The sequence below is a fragment of the Gopherus flavomarginatus genome, chromosome 18 (genome assembly GCF_025201925.1).
Source record: "Gopherus flavomarginatus isolate rGopFla2 chromosome 18, rGopFla2.mat.asm, whole genome shotgun sequence".
Lineage (NCBI taxonomy): Eukaryota > Metazoa > Chordata > Testudines > Testudinidae > Gopherus > Gopherus flavomarginatus.
The window spans coordinates 21319540-21337445 of record NC_066634.1 but is presented as its reverse complement, the minus strand read 5'-3'; the positions used below and the strand labels follow the sequence as shown (position 1 = coordinate 21337445).

At 51.8% G+C, this 17906-nt stretch overlaps 1 protein-coding gene across 1 annotated transcript; it reads right to left on the bottom strand.

The window, feature by feature from the left end:
• Positions 1-203: 203 nt before the first annotated feature.
• POLR2I (RNA polymerase II subunit I) lies at positions 204-7521 on the bottom strand. Its single transcript, XM_050928694.1, has 6 exons — positions 7406-7521; positions 6514-6568; positions 4813-4886; positions 3542-3616; positions 2657-2708; positions 204-420 (listed from the first exon to the last, which is right to left on the bottom strand). The coding sequence occupies exons 1-6, from the start codon at positions 7462-7464 to the stop codon at positions 358-360; spliced, it is 378 nt and encodes a 125-aa protein (XP_050784651.1). The 5' UTR covers positions 7465-7521; the 3' UTR covers positions 204-357.
• Positions 7522-17906: the final 10385 nt, after the last annotated feature.

Below are 17906 nucleotides of genomic sequence, written 5' to 3'. Positions count from 1 at the left end.
TAATTATCCTGGTTTGGCTCAAGCCAGGACAAACTTACCATGGTAATTCCATCTAATGATAAAGCAGAGCAAGGTGACTAATCCTGCCCAAGGGGTTGTGCCCTCTCTCCCGAGAGGCAGGTCTCTCTAGTTAATAGGGTAGTGAAGACATGCCCCTTAGCCTACAACAGGCCCCATTTCACAGAAATATGTGCTGGTGCAACTTGAAAAATAAAACCTTTTTATTAACAAAAATACCACGGTTCGATGACCCCAGGGCAGAACCAGGAGCAGAGGCTATTCCAAGAAGGGAACAGAGCCCAAGTGTTTCTAACAACCGGGGCCAGAGGTGATGTCAGGTCTCAAACAGCTGCCCCTTTACTCAGTCCAGCGGTGGCCGCAGTGCGGGGCGGTGCATACGTAATACAACCTCATGGCGTCCTAGACAACAGGAGAATGCAACAACTGAGTGTGGCCCAGGAACATCTTGATGCTAACTAGCAGAGGGTGTAGGGACTCAGATTCCAAGGCTAGGAGGGCCAGTTGTGATCATCTAGTCTGACCTCCATCCTAGCCTGAGCAAGAGAATAGCCCCAAAATAATTCCTAGGGCAGGTCTCCTAGAAACACATCATCTTGATTTACACATTGTCCATGATGGAGACTCCACCAGGACCGTGTTCCAACGACTAATTACTCTCGCTGTTCAGTGTATGCTTATTCCCAGCCTGAATTTCTCTAGCTTCAGCCTCCAGCCACGGGAGCATATTAGCCCAGGGATACTCCAACCTCAGTGGTTCAGGAGCCAGATTAGCAAACATTACCGGAAAGAGCCACAGTCATGGGAATTCATTGTTTCACTTTCTATAGTACTCTAGATCCATGCTGAAACAGTGGGATGGGGATATTTAGTTGTATATAATTCTCACCACAATGACCACATTATTTTATCAACTACAATTGGCTAATAACATATGACAAGCATCCTGATTGGTTAATAATTAATAAGTGCTTTAATATGTGCTGCAAAGAGCCGCAAGACACACATTAACGAGCCACCTGCGGCTCTCCAGCGTCAGTCTGGGTCTGACTGTTAGACCTTGCTCCACTAGACTGAAAAGCCCATTTTTATTAACCAGTTGTTCACCCTGTCAGTACTGAGAGACCCCTCAAGTCACCCCTTCATCTTCTCTTCGTTATGCTAAATAGATCGAGCTCCTTGAGGCTCTCGCTATAAGCCACGTTTTCTAACCCTTTGATCATTCTTGTGGCTTTTCTCTGCCCCCAATTTATCATCAACATCCTCCTTGAATGGTGGACACCAGAACCGGGCACAGGATCCCAGCAGTGGTCACACTAGGGCCAAACACAGAGGGAAAGTAACCTCTCTGCTCCTACACGAGACTCCCATTTATGCATCCCAGGGTCATCTTGGCTCTTTTGGTCCCAGCACTGCACTATGAGCTAGGTCAGCTGATTATCCCTCCACACCCCCAACATTTATTTCAGTGTCACTGCTTCCCAGGATAGAGTCCCACATCCTCTAAGGATGACCTGCATTCACTGTTCCCAGATGGATACATTTAGTTGTATTAAAATGCAGGAGGTTTACAGGGATCTCCTGGGTCTGGTATCTCACTAGTTCTCCAAAGAGTGTCACGAAGTCTCTACTAAAAGCTTGTGTCTCACTGGTGTCCATAATCATTGCAAAATGTACATACCAATAATATGCAAGGAGCTGGGTATCTATACTGAACATCATGTTTTTACGGTCTGTGGCCTGTCACCAGAAAAGGTGAGAAATGGGTTTCTTTCAGGCAAGAGGTGTTTATCTAGCTGTCTGCCTCCATGTAAAGTGAATACTGTATGGGTCACAATGGACGTCCATTGGCAGGAAAACCCATGCAACGGGGTTGTCCTGTTTGCAAGTGCGGACAATGGAGTTTTGGACTATAACCATAAAGACAAACTGCACAGAGGAGGAATGGGTGGGTGCTTGTTTCATGAACAGAAGATCTCAGCCAGGCCTGGCTGTAATACACTGGAAGGATTTTGAGGGAGCTTTTGCTCTATGGCACGACAATATCGTCTTAGTTAAGTTTAGGCTCTAGGATGCGTGGTATGATTTTATTTTTTTATGTAACCCTTTGTTTTCAGTAATTCTGATGTCTATATTTTGATGCTGTTCGTCATTAAATAAACTGACTCTTGCTTTCTCTATAAACAAATCAAGTGTTGTGGGTTGAGCAAAGTTGTGTTCTGTGGTGTAACCGATATGCTGTGATGTACTGTGGGGAGGAGCTGGGAATTCTGTGAGCGTCCAGTGGATCAGGGGTTGGACACCACAGGGGGATGCTTGAGGATTGCAGTGTCTGCTGTTAACCTGCAAAAGGCGTAGGCCTAGAGGGGAGGCTGGTGGTGGCAGTGGAGAGCTATGCCCTGGCAGGCACAGACCAAGCGTCCGCGTGCTAAGGGCAGCTGGTGGTGAGGTGCATCACACTCAGACTAATCCATTCCTTGATGGGATGCAGCCTAGTCCATCTAGCTTCAACTTCCAGCCCGTGGATCCTGTTACAACTTTGAAACCACTCCACATGGGCCCAAGACAGGCAGGTACATGGAAATAAGACCCTAACTGCTACCTCTGTTGTTCCAAACCTAGGAGCAGATCTCCTCACCTCAGCCCTTGCGCTGTGAGACTGGAAGAATACTGCTTCTTTGTGCCCGCACCTGGAAAGAAGGGACAAGTCAGCATTGAATCAGAGTAGGGAGGTAAGCTCCGAGAGAACGGATTTGGGTCGGCAGCCGTGTTTAGCTGGGAACGAACCAGCGGGATCACTGGGAGTCTTGTGGTTAAACACATGATGTTATTGTTAACCATGTTTGACAGTGGTGGCTAAAGCCCAATCAAGATCAGGCCCCATGGTGCTAGGTTCTGTACAGACCGTTCCTATCCCAGGATATGTCAGCACTGCAATAAAAGGCCCCTGAGGGCTCAGGCTGCAGAGCTATGAATTGCAGTACAGAAGTGCAGGCTCGGGCAGGGGGTTTAAGAAAACTGGAGGGGGCAGGAGCCAGAGGGGGGGTCCAGGAAATAGACACAATCTCACCTGCTAGTAAAACGGGGGGGGGGGGGGGGGGAATTTAAGGAGGCAGAATGCAATTACCCAAGCCTGGACACATACAGCTGACATTTCCTGGGATCTTTAATGGTCACAGGTAGGGAGGCTCTCGGTTTAACGTGTATCTGAGAAATGGCAGCTCTAGATCTATGGAGCTGCCTTGGAGGGGCCAGCTCTCCCTACTGAACAGTAGAGCCTGCTGCAGCCAGGGTTTTCCTTGGAGATCTCCCCACCAGGAAATCCTGATTAGCGTGTGAGAACCGGCAGGACTGTAGCTAGAGGTTTCCAGATAAGTGACTGTGTTGGTTTATCTTCCGACTCTTGGAAATCTTGCATGTCAGAGCTAACCAGTTAATATAACCCTCAGGCCACTGGCAATTTCCACACCACAAGCACTTAAAAGAATGGCTGGAAGCAGGCTCCAGAGGGGTTAACACTCACTTTTGACATGGGTGATCTTCTGTCCGGGGCAAAGTTGGGTCCTGGGAAACGTCAGCAATGATCTGTGTCAATTCACTGCAATGAAAACAGACCTGTTAGGAGTTAAGAATCTGTGAGTAATGAGCTGCCTTCAGGGCAGACAGGGACCGTGATAATCATACAACTCCACCCAACAGTTCCTGTGTTAAGACTGACAGATCTACAGGAAAGACATCCTGTCTTGACTTGATTACTTCAAGTGATGGAAAATCCATCCTGTCCTTAGGCCAGTTGTTCCAATGGTTAATTACCCTCCCTTAAAAATACGCATCTTATTTCTAGTCTGAATTTGTCTACCTTCAAACTTCCAGTCACTGGCTGCTTATGACTTTTTCTATGAGGTGAAAGGGCTGCTTGTCACCCTTCAAGGCAACTGGACCCATATTCCCCTCTACAGTGCAGCACCAATTCTAAGTGCTTCATGGGAGGGAGAGCTCGGTGGTTTGAGCATTGGCCTGCTAAACCCAGGGTTGTGAGTTCAATCCTTGAGGGGGCCATTTAGGGAACTGGGGTAAAAATATGTCTGGGGATTGGTCCTGCTTTGAGCAGGGGGTTGGACTAGATGACCTCCTGAGGTCCCTTCCAACCCTAATCTTCTATGATTCTATGATGACCCCTCCAATCAATGGGGCTGGCCCCATTCAACAGGGAGGGGGACACCAGCCCAACATCACACAGCACGGCAGAGCTAGCAACAGAATCCAGGAGTCCTGATACACCTTCCCCTGCACTAACCACTACAGCACACTCACACCCAGAACCACAAAGAGAACCCAGAAGTCCCGGCTCCCGGTCCCCCGTTTCTGACAACTAGACCATGCTCACTCCCAAAGCCAAGACTAAAGCTGGGAATTCCTGACGTCCAACCCTACACCCAATTTTAGTCCATTCATTTCTTTTCTTTACCAGGCATAACCTTAACACAGTTCTGACACTGTATTAATAAAGGGTTTAAACTATTTTCATCTGTCTTCCTTTTACATCTTTGCTCATTAACATTTGTTATAAACGATTATAACATTTTATAAACTTTTATTCATGGTGCCACAGTTATGCTTACAACTAGGATAGTGCAGTTACTACTCCAGCCGTTGGCTCTGACCACTGCACCACATTCTCTCCCTGAGAGGTGTGTTTAATCAACTGCTCGGTAAATGGGGGAGGGGACCATCAGCGGCTTGGAATGGCCACAGACTTTGCTCAGCACCAGGTATGAGCCCTCTCATACTCACTCCACTTCATGGGTGATCTTATTGACGTAGATGCAGCTGTTGTCGGCTTCCTGTTGGTAATCGCAATTTCGACACTTGGGAAGGAAACCGAGAGAGAAATAAAATGTACCCTAGAATGGGGATATCCAATTGGAAGTTGCTACCGAAGTAAGCTCTGTTCAGGCTCGCTAATATAAGCAATTAGATGCACCTCCTCACATGACAAACCTAGGGGTAGCTCTTCACAGCACAGTTAGCCCAGGTGACTAGGTCCCAGATCTGAGCACCAAACTTGGCCTAGATCAGATACAAGCAACCCCACACCCTACCCGTGTTACTGTGTCCTCGCTGTTTGTGCACTCGCCTGTGTCTGTCTGGGGCAGGTCCCGTGGGTCTTCATGCTGAGATGCTCTCGGATTCTTTCCCACTCAATTGTGTTAACTGCAGGAGAACCAGACTGTCCTTCACAGGGGTATTGTGGGAAGGGCACTGGAGGACTATCAGCAGGACAGTGATTTTGCAAAGTAGATAGGTTCCAACCCAAGTGAAAGAAGCGCCCAGCTCTAACATCCCCCTCTCCAGCCATTCCAGCTAGCTTGGACTTAATGCATTTCCAGACCTGGGTCAGAGATTTTTCTGTGTAGATGGTAAGGGCAGGTTGGGGCTAAAACCTGGGGAAGAGGCAGGGTAACAGTAAAGATATACCCTTTATTTCTCATTGCTTTTCCTGGCAGGAAATCTCTACTTAAACCCTTCTAAATATAACCCTGAAATTTAGGCAAAACAGGAAGCACAGAGCCATGGTGCACATGTGTGTGGAGAAGGGAGTATTACAGCTTGACTCCTTATTCCTGCACAGACAGAAACTGGGAGCAAAGGAGGAAAAGCACAACACCTCAGCCTAATGATTTGCTGTTGACAGCACAAAGTTCGCCACCGATCTAGCTATTCCTAACACACCCATTGCTGTGGGATCTGGATACCCGTATCAGAGGGGGAAGCGATCCTCAGCCCTCCATAACCAGGAGGAAAAAGAGATTGGAGGAAGAGGAAGTAAAATGAAGAGGAAAAGCCAGTAGGAATCAGAGAAAATCTCTCCGCAAATAAATACCATTTCCTAACACACAGCAGTGACTAGTTGTTTAATGAGCCCGTTAACCCTTATAAAAATCAATGCAACAGTCATGTCAAGTACAAGAATCACCTCTTCCCTCTGTTGGGATTGGAGGGAGTGTCAAGAGCTTAAGTGATTTAGGAGCATCAATCCTACTGAAATTCAATGGGATTTGCACTCCTAAATCACTTCAAGCTCAGATCTCAAAGGAATTTAGGCACTTAATCAATGGGCGTTGTTGAAATACTTTAGAGGATCAGTACCTTAGGAAATCCCACCCTGCTTTCTCAGAAGGAAAGGACTGGGATGGTGGGTTCAGACCTGGAAGGGGAGCGCAGGATAAGGCCAAGTATTCCCATAGCAAGCTCCATCTGACAACAAAATCCTCAACAGGCTATTGCAGAAAGCAGCCCAGGTGCATCTGAGGTTAAACACTAGGATCTTTCAAAGCGGTTTCTTCCCCTTGGGAAGCCAAGATCAGCCCTCGCCTCAGCCCTTTCTCCCTCACACTAAACTAACAGCTGTGTCAGTATGAAATTGGACCAACTCTGCTACACTGCATGGGCTCAGAGCAGGGCTGAATTTGGCCTTGGCCGTTTGACACTCACGGCGTAGAGCAGGATCCTGTTTTCCTTGTCTTCCTTGGGGTACAGCATGTTGTTGCTAGGACAGACACAAAGGACAGCAGTGAGGAGCAAGGTCCCTGCACGGGACAGCTACACTTCCCAAGCTTTTCCCCGCCCCGTCTTTCCTGCAGCCACACGGCGGGTTTGTGACTGTGGGGTGACGGGGGGATGGCAGGGCCCTGCGGCCCGGCTCGCCTCCCTCCCCGGGCTGCAGACACGCGGGTTGGTTATTGCAGGGCCCCTGCCTTGAATCAGGGCGCCAGGCTGCACACCCCGAGCACGTTGCTGTAGGGCCCACGCGGTGTCCGGGCAGCCCGCCACACGCCCCTCGGTGCCATTCCAGGGGCTCTGGCTCCAAGCCACGGGCCTGGCCCGATCACCAGGCAAACCGCCTCCTGCAGCTCCCCCCTCTCCGGGGAGGGGGTGGGGGCTGGGGAACCGGCGGGGGCTCATGCGGGGGGCGGGGCCCGAGGAGCTTGGGGGCCTGGGGGATGCAGGGGTTCAAAGGAGACTGGGGGGAGGGGGGCTGGGCCCAGGGGGCAGGGTGGTTGGGGGGGTCCAGGCCCTGCCCCCCCCCGCGCTCACCACTCTCTGGGGAGGGGGTGGGGAGGGATCAGGAGACTGGGGGGAGGGGGACTGGGCCCGGGGGGCGGGGTGGTTTGGGGGGGTCCAGGCCCCGCCCCCCCAGCGCTCCCCACTCTCCGGGGAGCGGGTGGGGGATGGGGAACCGGCGGGGGCTCATGCGGGGGGCGGGGCCGAGGAGCTTGGCGGCCTGGGGGACGCAGGGGCTCAAAGGAGACTGGGCGGAGGGGGGCTGGGCCCGGGGGGGCGGGGTGGTTTGGGGGGGTCCAGGCCCCGCCCCCCCCGCGCTCACCACTCCTGGCAGAAGCGGATCCCCACGAAGCCCGGCTCGTACGTCCCATCCGCCTCCATAGCAACCGCGCCAGACCCAGGCCGCGCACTGCGCAGGCTCAGAAGCACTTCCGCCTAGGCCGGGCCGCGTTCGCGCAGGCGCGCCTCGGCCGCTCCGCTACGGGCCGCCAGCAGGGACAAGAGAGGCCGGAAAGCGGCGGCTGCCGGAGCCGAGGGCTGCTGCATGTGGCCGGCAGCGGAGGGGAGGGGAACGTCTGACCTTCCCCCGGCCGTATTGCGCCACTCCATGCCCGTGCCAGGTAGTGACGTCATCGCCTGGCCAGGCTGCCTTGTGATGTCATCGCCCAGGTGATGATGCAATGACGTCCGTGTGGCCACGATGTCTTGAGACGCCACTGTGATGTCATTGCCCTGTGACACAACACTGCCCCATCGTGATGTCATCACTTGGTGATGCGATACTGTTAGGCCTGAATAAAGATATAGCAGACAAAACCAGGTGTGCCAGCCTGACCAAAGTCAGGCTAACAGAGGTTTGTGGGTAATCCCTGCGTGGAAAAGAACTGAGAAGCAGCGTGCCTCACGAAGCGCTGGGAAAAAGTGAGATAAGGGAGGGGCTGCATTCCTGGCATAGTACCAACTGTGCTGTGTTGGGAACAGTTCCTTCGACGAACTGACAAGAAATCCCAGCCTCCCTGTTTTCACTCCTTGGTTCAGTTCTCTGTCTGTTTTAACTCCCTACATTCCTAACTTCTGGTGCTTGCTAAGATATGGTTAATCACCTAATGCTGTAAAACATGTCTACTAAAAGTGTCTAGTTTCTAGTCGTTAGAAGAAGGGGGTGGGTTGCTCCAGTGAATAATTTATGCTGCGACAGAACTGTCTATATAGGCTTATACTAAGATGTAAAGAGCAGGCTGGTTCTCTCTGGAGACGAGCTGCTCTCTCTTGATGCGTGCACTTGTCAATAAAGAGCTTTTGATCGGACCTTGCTGGTGTTGCCTGTCTCTCTTGCGGTCAGACAACGAACTTTGCCGTCTGGGTTAGAGTCCCTGACAATACCAAACTCCGTTGTGATATCATCGGTGCCACGTTTTTCCCTGCAGTGGTGGGATTTGGGGCTGGAGCCACCGGCCTCTAGCATAGCTGAGCCCTCTGATTGGCTGTCCACCCCCGGCCCATTCCTGCAGCAGAAGAACCGGTAGCGCTGTGGCTGTCTGAGCTCTCTCCCCTTCCCTTCAGCTACCTACCCAAATCCATTCTTACCAGGATGGAGGAGGGAACTGCCTTCTTCCCCACTCCTTTCCTATGAGCAACAGGGATAATAGGGTGATTCTGCCCTTATCACCTACCTGGGAAGAGGCAGATAGAGCTGAAAAGCTGGGCATTTTTATTGCTGTTGGGTGCATTACGGTAGTAGCTAGGCACTCCAGTCATGGACTAGGCCAGGAGTTCTCAAACTGGGGGTCAGGACCCCTCAGGGTGTCGTGAGGTTATTACATGGGGGCTTGCGAGTTGTCAACCTCCACCCCAAACCCTGCTTTGCCTCCAGCATTTATAATGGTGTTAAATATATTAAAAAGTGTTTTTAACTTATAAGGGGGAGGTCGCACTCAGAGGATTGCTGTGTGAAAGAGGTCCCCAGTACAAAAGTTTGAGAGCCACTGGACTAGGCCCACCTTGTTGGGATTCCCTCTGTCGGGGATCTCTCTTATCCCAGACAGCTCAGGTTTCGTTGTCCGACCGCAGAGAGACAGGCAACAACCAGCAGGAATCCCACTATCAAATTCTTTATTGTAGCATGCCATACAACAGAGAACTGCCCATCTCACTCCATACAGAACCAGCTCCCCTTCACAAATTCAAACTGCTTTTTATTAGCCATTCCGTCGCATCATCACTTACGTCACATCATCACTGTACCTTCCCAGCATTTGTTCCCAGCATACGAAACAAAGAACAACTGTTGCTTCTTGATAACTTCATGCTTAGTATAAAAAAGAATATGTTACTTTAAAAAGTGTCTGTAAGCATTTTTCCCAGACTCTGCAAGCACTGTCTTATCTAGCAAGGTCATACAGTCAGCAACCAGGCAAGCGCCTGACTGTTTCAACTACTATATTTTTTCTTCAGTAGGCCTTGCTGTGTTATTGCTAAGCAAAGCAGGCCATCAAGGCAAACTCATCACCTCCGAGACCCCTTTCCACTCAGCTTCCCAAGAACTCAGTTCAGCTCCAGCCTCCATCACTCAGGTGTCTTTGGTTGGCATATCACAGCGCTACGCTGAGTTGATCAGATTCAAACGCAGAGGAGATGGCTGCAGGGTACCTCACAGAAACCTTCTCCCTTTGTGTACATCGCATACCTCATTGTGTTTATCATACATTGCATCACACATATTTGGACTGACCTGGTTACTTTGCAGGAACCAATCCCTGTGCAGCACGCACTGTCCACGCTCTGCCCAGGCTTTGACTTCCTCTTTACCTCATCACTATATTCCTAACGTCCCAGGCTAGTTAGTTAATAGGAAATAGCTCCCTGCAAGTTCTCCTTTTTATCTTAGTTGTCTCTGTCTTAGCCTGCTGACCTAGTTACTTACCTTATTGAGCACAAACAGTCTGTTTTCAACTGGTGATTTATCTACATCCCAAATTATATCGTCTGAAAAATGAGGCCTCCCTCCAGGCGCTAATTACTCCTGTGAGGCCCGGCCTCAGCTACAATTGTTCCCGGTGCTGTACATTCATCACAGAGTCCCCGGGTGATGCGCTAGAACTGCTCCCTACGAAGCCAGGCAGGACTCTGGTGAAGTCTCCTCTCTGTGAGCAGACTGTCTCCAGGGCCAGAAGCTCACACAGCTTCCACCTTCTTGGGTCTGACCTTGGAGCATTCAGCATCCTCTGCCCCTCTGTGTGCTTCCCACAGCGAGTCCACCCCGGCAGGGTCCTGGGGAAGCCACAGGGTCCTGCACCCCAACTTCACAGTCAGACGTGACACTCAGCCAGCCAGTAAAACAGAGGTTTATTAGATAACAGGAACAGGGTCTAAAACAGAGTTTGTAGGTACAGAGAACGGGACCCCTCAGCCGGGTCCATTTTGGGAGGCAGTGAGCCAGGCACCCACGTCTGCACTTCACTCCATGTCCCCAGCCAGCTCCAAACTGAAACCCCCTCCAGCCCAGGTTCTGTAATTCTATCAATGTGCTGCTTGTGTCACTTGTGTTTTCATATGAAGCTTAACTTCTCCCTTCTGCAAGTCCCCTCACAATGGAGGACTTAGGTTCCCCAGGGCGGGGTTTCTCCAGCCCCAGAACTGGATGAACACACACACACACACACACACACACACACGTATGTCTCTGGACACACTGGGCTGGAGGAAGCAGCACTTTCAGGATGTTACCCTTATGCGTCCCAGACATAGGCGCCCTGCAGCTCCCCGCCCCCCCCCCCCCGCTCCAGCTTACCTCCGTCTCCAACTCCTCCATGAGCGTGCCACCACGTCCTGCTTCTCCCCCCTCCTTCCCTCCCAGCAGTTGCGCCGCAAAACAGCTGATTTGCGGGGCAGGGAGGGAGGGGGGAGGAGGTGGAATGCAACGCGCTATGGTAAGAGGTGGGGCTGGGGCGGGGATTTGGGGAAGGGATCCAATAAGACCAGGGAGGGGGCAGAGTTAGGGTGGGGACTTTGGGGATGGGCTAGGAATGGGGGTGAGGCCAGGGGCGGGGAAAGGGTAGAGTCGGGGCAGAGAAAGGGGTGGGGGGGCACAGGCACCCACCGGCACCCGAGAAAGTTGGCGCCTATTGTCCCAGATTCAGCATGTCCCTATCTTCACTCTCACATCACAATTCTATTGGCAGTAACCTACTTGATGAGCAAATGCTCACAGGATTCTGGGCGCTGCAGGGATCTTTAGCTTAGGTAAAAGAAGCGTCGCTGTAGAGTGAATGGGGGAAGTTAAAACACAAAAGAATCAAGTTCAACGAGAGAGAGAGAAGCAACCAGCTTAACTATAAAAGTTATTTATATAATACTAGTGATCAGTACACAAGAAGCCTAAACCAACATAACCTACATCATTACAGGTTAATACCTAAGGTAGAAAGGAAAACAGAGAGAAAGAAAGAGGGGGGATCTCACCCACTCCATGAGGCTTGAACTGGTCGGGGGTCCCAGGTGATGGTGGTAGCCCTTAGTTTCTGGCATCTGTATTTAGGCACCTAAACAAATGGACCAGGACTTCAAAGTGAGTGGGAGCAGAGCCCTGTGGAAAGGTAATTCGGTCTCCTTGGAGAATAAATAATAGAACCAAGCTCTTCTCTGGAAGGACTCCCCTGTCTCCCAGGGGTTGAGATGATAAAAAACATTACAGACTGTGAGGGGCCAGCAAAGTACCTAAAATAGATCAATAAAGGATGGGTGGGTGGGTATAGGGGTAGATAGATAGATGGGGGTGGGTGGGGGCAGATAGATTCAATTAGATAGCTTGACGGGTGGGTGGCTGTGTATGGAGATAGATGATGGGTGGGTGGGTATGAGGCTAGATAGATAGAAAATGGATTGGGTGGGTTTGGGGATAGATAGATGATGGGTGGGTGGGTGGATGTATATGGGGATAGATGATAGGTGGGTATGAGGATAGACAGATTAGATGGATGATGGGTGAGTGGGTATGGGGATAGATGGGCCGGTATGAGAATAGATAGATGATGAGTGGATGGGTGGATGTGTATGGGGATAGATGATAGGTGTGTATGAGGATAGACAGATTAGATGAGTGGGTGGGTTTGGGGATAGATGGGCTGGTATGAGGATAGATAGATAGAAAATGGGTTGGGTGAGTTTGAGGATAGATAGATTAGATAGATGATGGGTGGGTGGGTATGGGGATAGATGGGCGGGTATGAGAATAGACAGAAGATGGATTGGGTGGGTTCGGGGATAGATAGATGATGGGTGGGTGGGTGGATGTATATGGGGATAGATGATAGGTGGGTACGAGGATAGACAGATTAGATGGATAATGGGTGGGTGGGTATGGGGATAGATGGGCGGGTATGAGGATAGATAGATTAGATAGATGATGGGTGGGTGGGTAAGAGGATAGATGGGCGAGTATGAGGCTAGATAGATAATGGGTGGGTGGGTATGAGGCTAGGTAGATAGAAAATGGATTGGGTGGGTTCGGGGATAGATAGCTGATGGGTGGGTAGGTATGAGGCTCTATAGATGATGGCTGGGTGGGTGGATGTGTTGGGGATAGATGGTAGGTGGGTATGAGGATAGATAGACAGAAAATGGGTTGGGTGGGTTTGAGGATAGATGATGAATGGAGGGGTATGGAGATAGATGGGTGGGTGGGTGGGTATGAGAATGTGACGTTCCGCAGCTGTTATCTGGTAGGTCACTCGAACCCTCGATTCTGGGAGCCAGCCTTACCCTGCTCTGCTGTGAGAACCCCCCCTCCTGGCTGTTCACGCACAGCCTCGGCCATGTAAGTTGCTCCCAGTTACGTGAGTAAGCACTTTTGGGCAGCTGCTGCTTGGATTTTGCAACCGAATGACACTAGCCAATATCTCCGGTCCCAGACACAACCCTAGGAACCTCCATTTTGCAGTGTCCAGTTATGCCCTCTGGATGCTGCAAGTTTATACGAGTTTGTCAAATTTAACAAAGAAATTGATATGCACCAGGGTTGTTGTCCCCAGGGGAGTCTCTGACACGCTTCAGACCAAATGCAGTGCTTCAGGTAGGATAAACAAACAGATTTATTCATTACAAAAGATAGATTTTAAGTGATTCTAAGTCAAAACAAAACAAGTCAGATGTGGTCAAATGAAATAAAAGCAAAAACATCTTGTAGTGAGATGGCTGCCCCACTCCTGGATAAATAGGGGGGATTGGCCTAGCAGCCTCAGCTGTGGTCACGCCCCAATCAGGGCCCAGCTGGCCCTTATAAGAGGGCAGTGGGCCAGGTGCAAGAGTGGACCTGGCTACCTGAGTGCTAAAGGCTACTGGAGTGGAACAGGGGTGGGGAAAGGCCCGAGGAGCTGGGGCACTCTGGGCCAGCAACTTCCCAGGCTGCAGGGCCTTGTACAAGGCCCCTGGAGGTACTGGGCTGCAGGGAAAGGCAGCAGGTAAAAAACTCTCTTGCCTATGATGACTTGCTTATACAGACTGCAGTTGGCCCCAGTGAAAGGGGGCTAGATGATGACTGGCACTAGCCCATAGGCTGAGGCAAGGTGGGGATAGAGGGTGGGGGTTCCCTGGGGAGGGGAGACCCAGTGGGGGTTCCCTGGGGAGGGGAGACCCAGATCTGTGGGGTATTGCCTGAAGGGGCAGCACCCCAAGTGAAAGGGCACCAGGGTCTGGGAGGGACATGGGGGCCAGCGATGGCGAGACACTGGCAGAGGGCACACTGGAGCTGGTAAGAAGAGCTAATTCCTGGATGACCAGCAGGAGGTGCCGCGGGGGTGAGTCGCTGCACCGTCACACACATTCTAGGCTGATTTTAACACTTTCAGTGCCCTTACAAACTTAGATGCTTTTCACCACGGCTGGCTGGGTGCTCTTCAGCTAGGCTCTCCCCTTTGATCAGTGCTTCAGTTGGTTGGTGGTGGTGTCTGTAGATGGAGGTGGAAGAGAGAGGAAGAGCATGGCAAACATCTCTCCATTTTATCATGTCCTTTCCTCCCTCTTGGCTTTGCTCCCAACCCCTTCAGGGTCAGAGCATTACCTCGTCGCAGTCCCAAACTGACCAAGGGAGTGGGGGTGACTCACTGGAGAGTCCAACAGATCCTTTATTGCTGCCTAGGCCAGTGTCCTTTGTTCCTGTGAGTTTGGGCTGGGTTTGTCCCATCCATGCCCTGATGAGGTGTGAACTGCCCCTCTGTTCCTAGAGAGTTTTGCCTGGGCTTGTTTTAAGCCACGAGGACACATTTTCAGCCTCATAACGATATACATGAAATTACAACCTATAACATCACTATGACAACAAATACTATAACATCACTGTAACAACAATGCTCAGTGTACCACGAGCCTTCTGAAGACACCTAACATGACAAACTTTGCATTGGATACCACACATTCATAGGGATGAACATGGGGGTGGAGGGTGTTCCTGTGAGATACAGAGTGTCACAGAAGATAGATTACGTAGATGATGGGTGGGTGATTATGGGGATAAATTGGTGGGTGGGTATGAGGATCGATAGATGATGGGTGGGTGGGTATGAGGGTAGATAGATAGATGATGGGGGGCGTATGGGGGTAGATTATTGATGGCTAGAAAGCTACTGCAGAAGGATGGAGAGATGGATGGATAGAGACAGTGTGGAAGGATGGGTAGACAGTAAAATGTGCACCATAGGTTGAGTACTGGACTTCATGTAAGCCCAGGCCCACATATTTAGGGGGCCTGAATAGTGGAGCTGGCTGGGAATTTTCTGTTTTGTTTTTTTTTTTCAACAGGAAAATGCAGTTTGAGGAAAATCAAGATTTGTTGTGGGAAAATTCATAGAGTCCTGCAGAACCAGGGAGTCCTCTATCTTACACCAGGGTCCAAGCGTGTCCCATACTGAGCGTGTGTGTGGGGGGCACTTAATATTACATTCCCCCCTCTTCCGTTCCTGCCCTAAGTGCAAGAGCAGAGGAACAGAGAGATACCAGGTGTGGGACGGGAGAGTTTTGCAAACGGAAGCATTGCTTCCTAGTTAACCAAACCTCTTCAGGGCGGCTTCCTGCTCAGCGCAGGGTCAGCAGCAGTGCAAGCTTCCCACCATGGCCCTCCTGGGAGACTGCCCCTGTCCTGTGGGGGATGGTGCTAGAGGGTACATTTATTCACCATGCAGTAGGGGGCGCTCTCCACTCGCAGCCAGTGCTGGCCCCGGTGCTATGCTAGGGGGCACGGTGTTTCCGGGGTGGAGGTGCTCTCCCCTTGCAGTACATGCTGACCCCAATACCCCAGTGCAGTGCTAGGGGGCACTGTGCTGCAGGGAGCGGGGCTGGGGGCACTCTTTCCTTGGAGTCAGTGCTGACCCCAATGCTTCAAGGTGGTGATCCTTTCCCTCTCGCCCCGTTACCACCCCCACCACTTTGCCCCTTGGCAGCTGTGGGCAGGGACCCACGGGGAAGAAGCAGCCTGGTTAGAGGAAGCAGAGCCCAAAACAAGAGGGTTGACACCAGGGCCGGCTCCAGCTTTTTTGCCACACCAAGTGGCGAAGCAGAAAAAAAAATGATAAAGCCACGATCGGCGGCACTTTGGCAGCAGCTCAACTGCACCTCTTCACTCTTCAGCGGCAATTCGGCAACCGGTTCTTCGCTCTGAAGACCTGGACGTGCCACACCTTTCCATCGGCCACCCCAAGCACCTGCTTCCTCCACTGGTGCTGGCTCTGGTTGGCGCTGGGGAGGGGAGTCCCAGAAGCAGAGTCCTGCCTCGGTGTTACCGGGAAGTGGCATAGGAGAGAAGGGAAGCTGGGAGCACTCAGGGTGAATGGCCTAGAGAGTGGAGCCCTGGGACGGTCCTGTTTTCTAGCAGGCACAAGCAGCTGAGGGCGGTTTCCTCATGACTACAGCAGCCTCTGCCCTTCAGGAACCGGAGTGAGACCAGGGATGTACACTGCAAACCAGAACACTCTTTATTTGTTACATTACAAGATGGCTTCAAAGACTCTGAGCGTGCGCACCCCTGTCTATCTGCATCTGGTGATTAAGCACAACTAAATGCTGCCCTACACGGGGACATGCAGGAAAATAAATTTGAATGAACTAAAGGTGTGAATTAGAAGTGGGGTTGTTAAAGTGCTTCAGTCCCTGTGTGGATTTTTTGGAATATCAGGGTTGGAAGGGACCTCAGGAGTTCATCTAGTCCAACCCCCTGCTCAAAGCAGGACCAATCCCCAACTAAATGGCCTCCTCAAGGATTGAACTCACAACCCTGGGTTTAGCAGGCTAATGCTCAAACCACTGAGCTATCTCTCCCCCCCAAAAAAAGGAAAAAAAAATGTCACCACCAACTGCTCCTCCCCGCCAGCCGTGCCTCTCCGCTAGCCATCCTGCTAGCCCCTCACCAACTTGTCTTCAGGCCCCTCGCCACTTAACACAGCTCTCAGTGATTTCAGCTCTTAGTAGCGGGGGAAGCCTCAGTTCTGGCACACTCAGAACTACTAGCCCAAAGTAGGTCCAGGGCGGGCTCTAGCCATTTTGCCGCCCCAAGCACGGCGGCACGCCACCGGGGGCGCTCTGCCGCTCGTCGGTCCCGCGGCTTCGGTGGACCTCCCGCAGGCTTCCCTGCAGGGGGTCTGATAGTCCTGCGGCTCCGGTGGACCTCCCGCAGGCGTGCCTGTGAATGCTCCACCGGAGCTGCGGGACCAGCGGACCCTCCGCAGGCACGCCTGCGGGAGGTCCACCGGAGCCACCTGCCGCCCTCCCACAACCGGCAGAGCGCCCCCTGCAGCATGCCACCCCAAGCACGCGCTTGGCATGCTGTGGCCTGGAGCCGGCCCTGAGTAGGTCTAATGCTTAGACCTAGGAATCAGTGATTTCAGCTCTGCAGCACCTAATAAGACTCCTAACTGAGTCAAAATTTGTTCTATTATTACACCATGGAGAGAGGAGGGGTCCAAGCGATGTTGGGGCCCTCAGACAGGACCCACATTACCAGGTACACATACCTGTCCCAGCCTCTCTCCCCATGCTCGCACTGAAGGGGTTAACGTAGTTAACACTTGATGAGGGGAAGTTCACCTGTGTAGGGGCAGGAGGGGTTTGTGGGAAACCAGGGAGCTGGTAGCAGAAAAAGAGGTACCGCTGCTTCCCCTGGGATAAAGGGTTTTGGACTGAAGAGGAAGGATGGAAAAGGCAAGCCTGGGACAGACAAGGTAGGAAGTTGTCCTGGGGAGAGACAGGAAGGTTTAGGGTAACACAGACCATGGCTGCAGGAGTTCGGGGCCCTGGACTGGAAGCCAGAATACAGGGGGGGCCTGGGTTCCCCTATTCCTGAAGGAGTGGCACAGGTGGGCAGTGATCTCAAGACTGGCCAGGAGGACCATTAGTCACAATGACTGAGGGGGTGACTCAACTGCCTAGGACGCTGAGGAGGACTTTGTTAGCACCCCAGATGGGGAGGACTCTTGTGACTTGGCCGGGAAGCTAAGCCATCAAGACAGGGTGCTCAGGAGCAAGAGAGGGGGCCACAGCGCGAAACGACGAGCTGAGAAACGGCCAGAAGAGAGCGTGGGGCTGAAAGAGCTAATCCCCAGAGCCGCCAGCAGGAGGCGCCCCAGCTATGAGTAGCGAACCCTGTGACGATGCCGTTTCTCAGTATTTCCAGACTCTCCATTTCTTGCGCTGTGCCTTAGCTCAGGGACGCTTCTCGGCATGAGATCAGAACGGGTATCCCGCTATGTGCACTAAAATGGCTACTTTTATGTCCTTTTTTAAAAATCTGTTCCCGCAGCTTTCATATAGATGTGGAAGCCTTGTCCCCATCGTCTCCG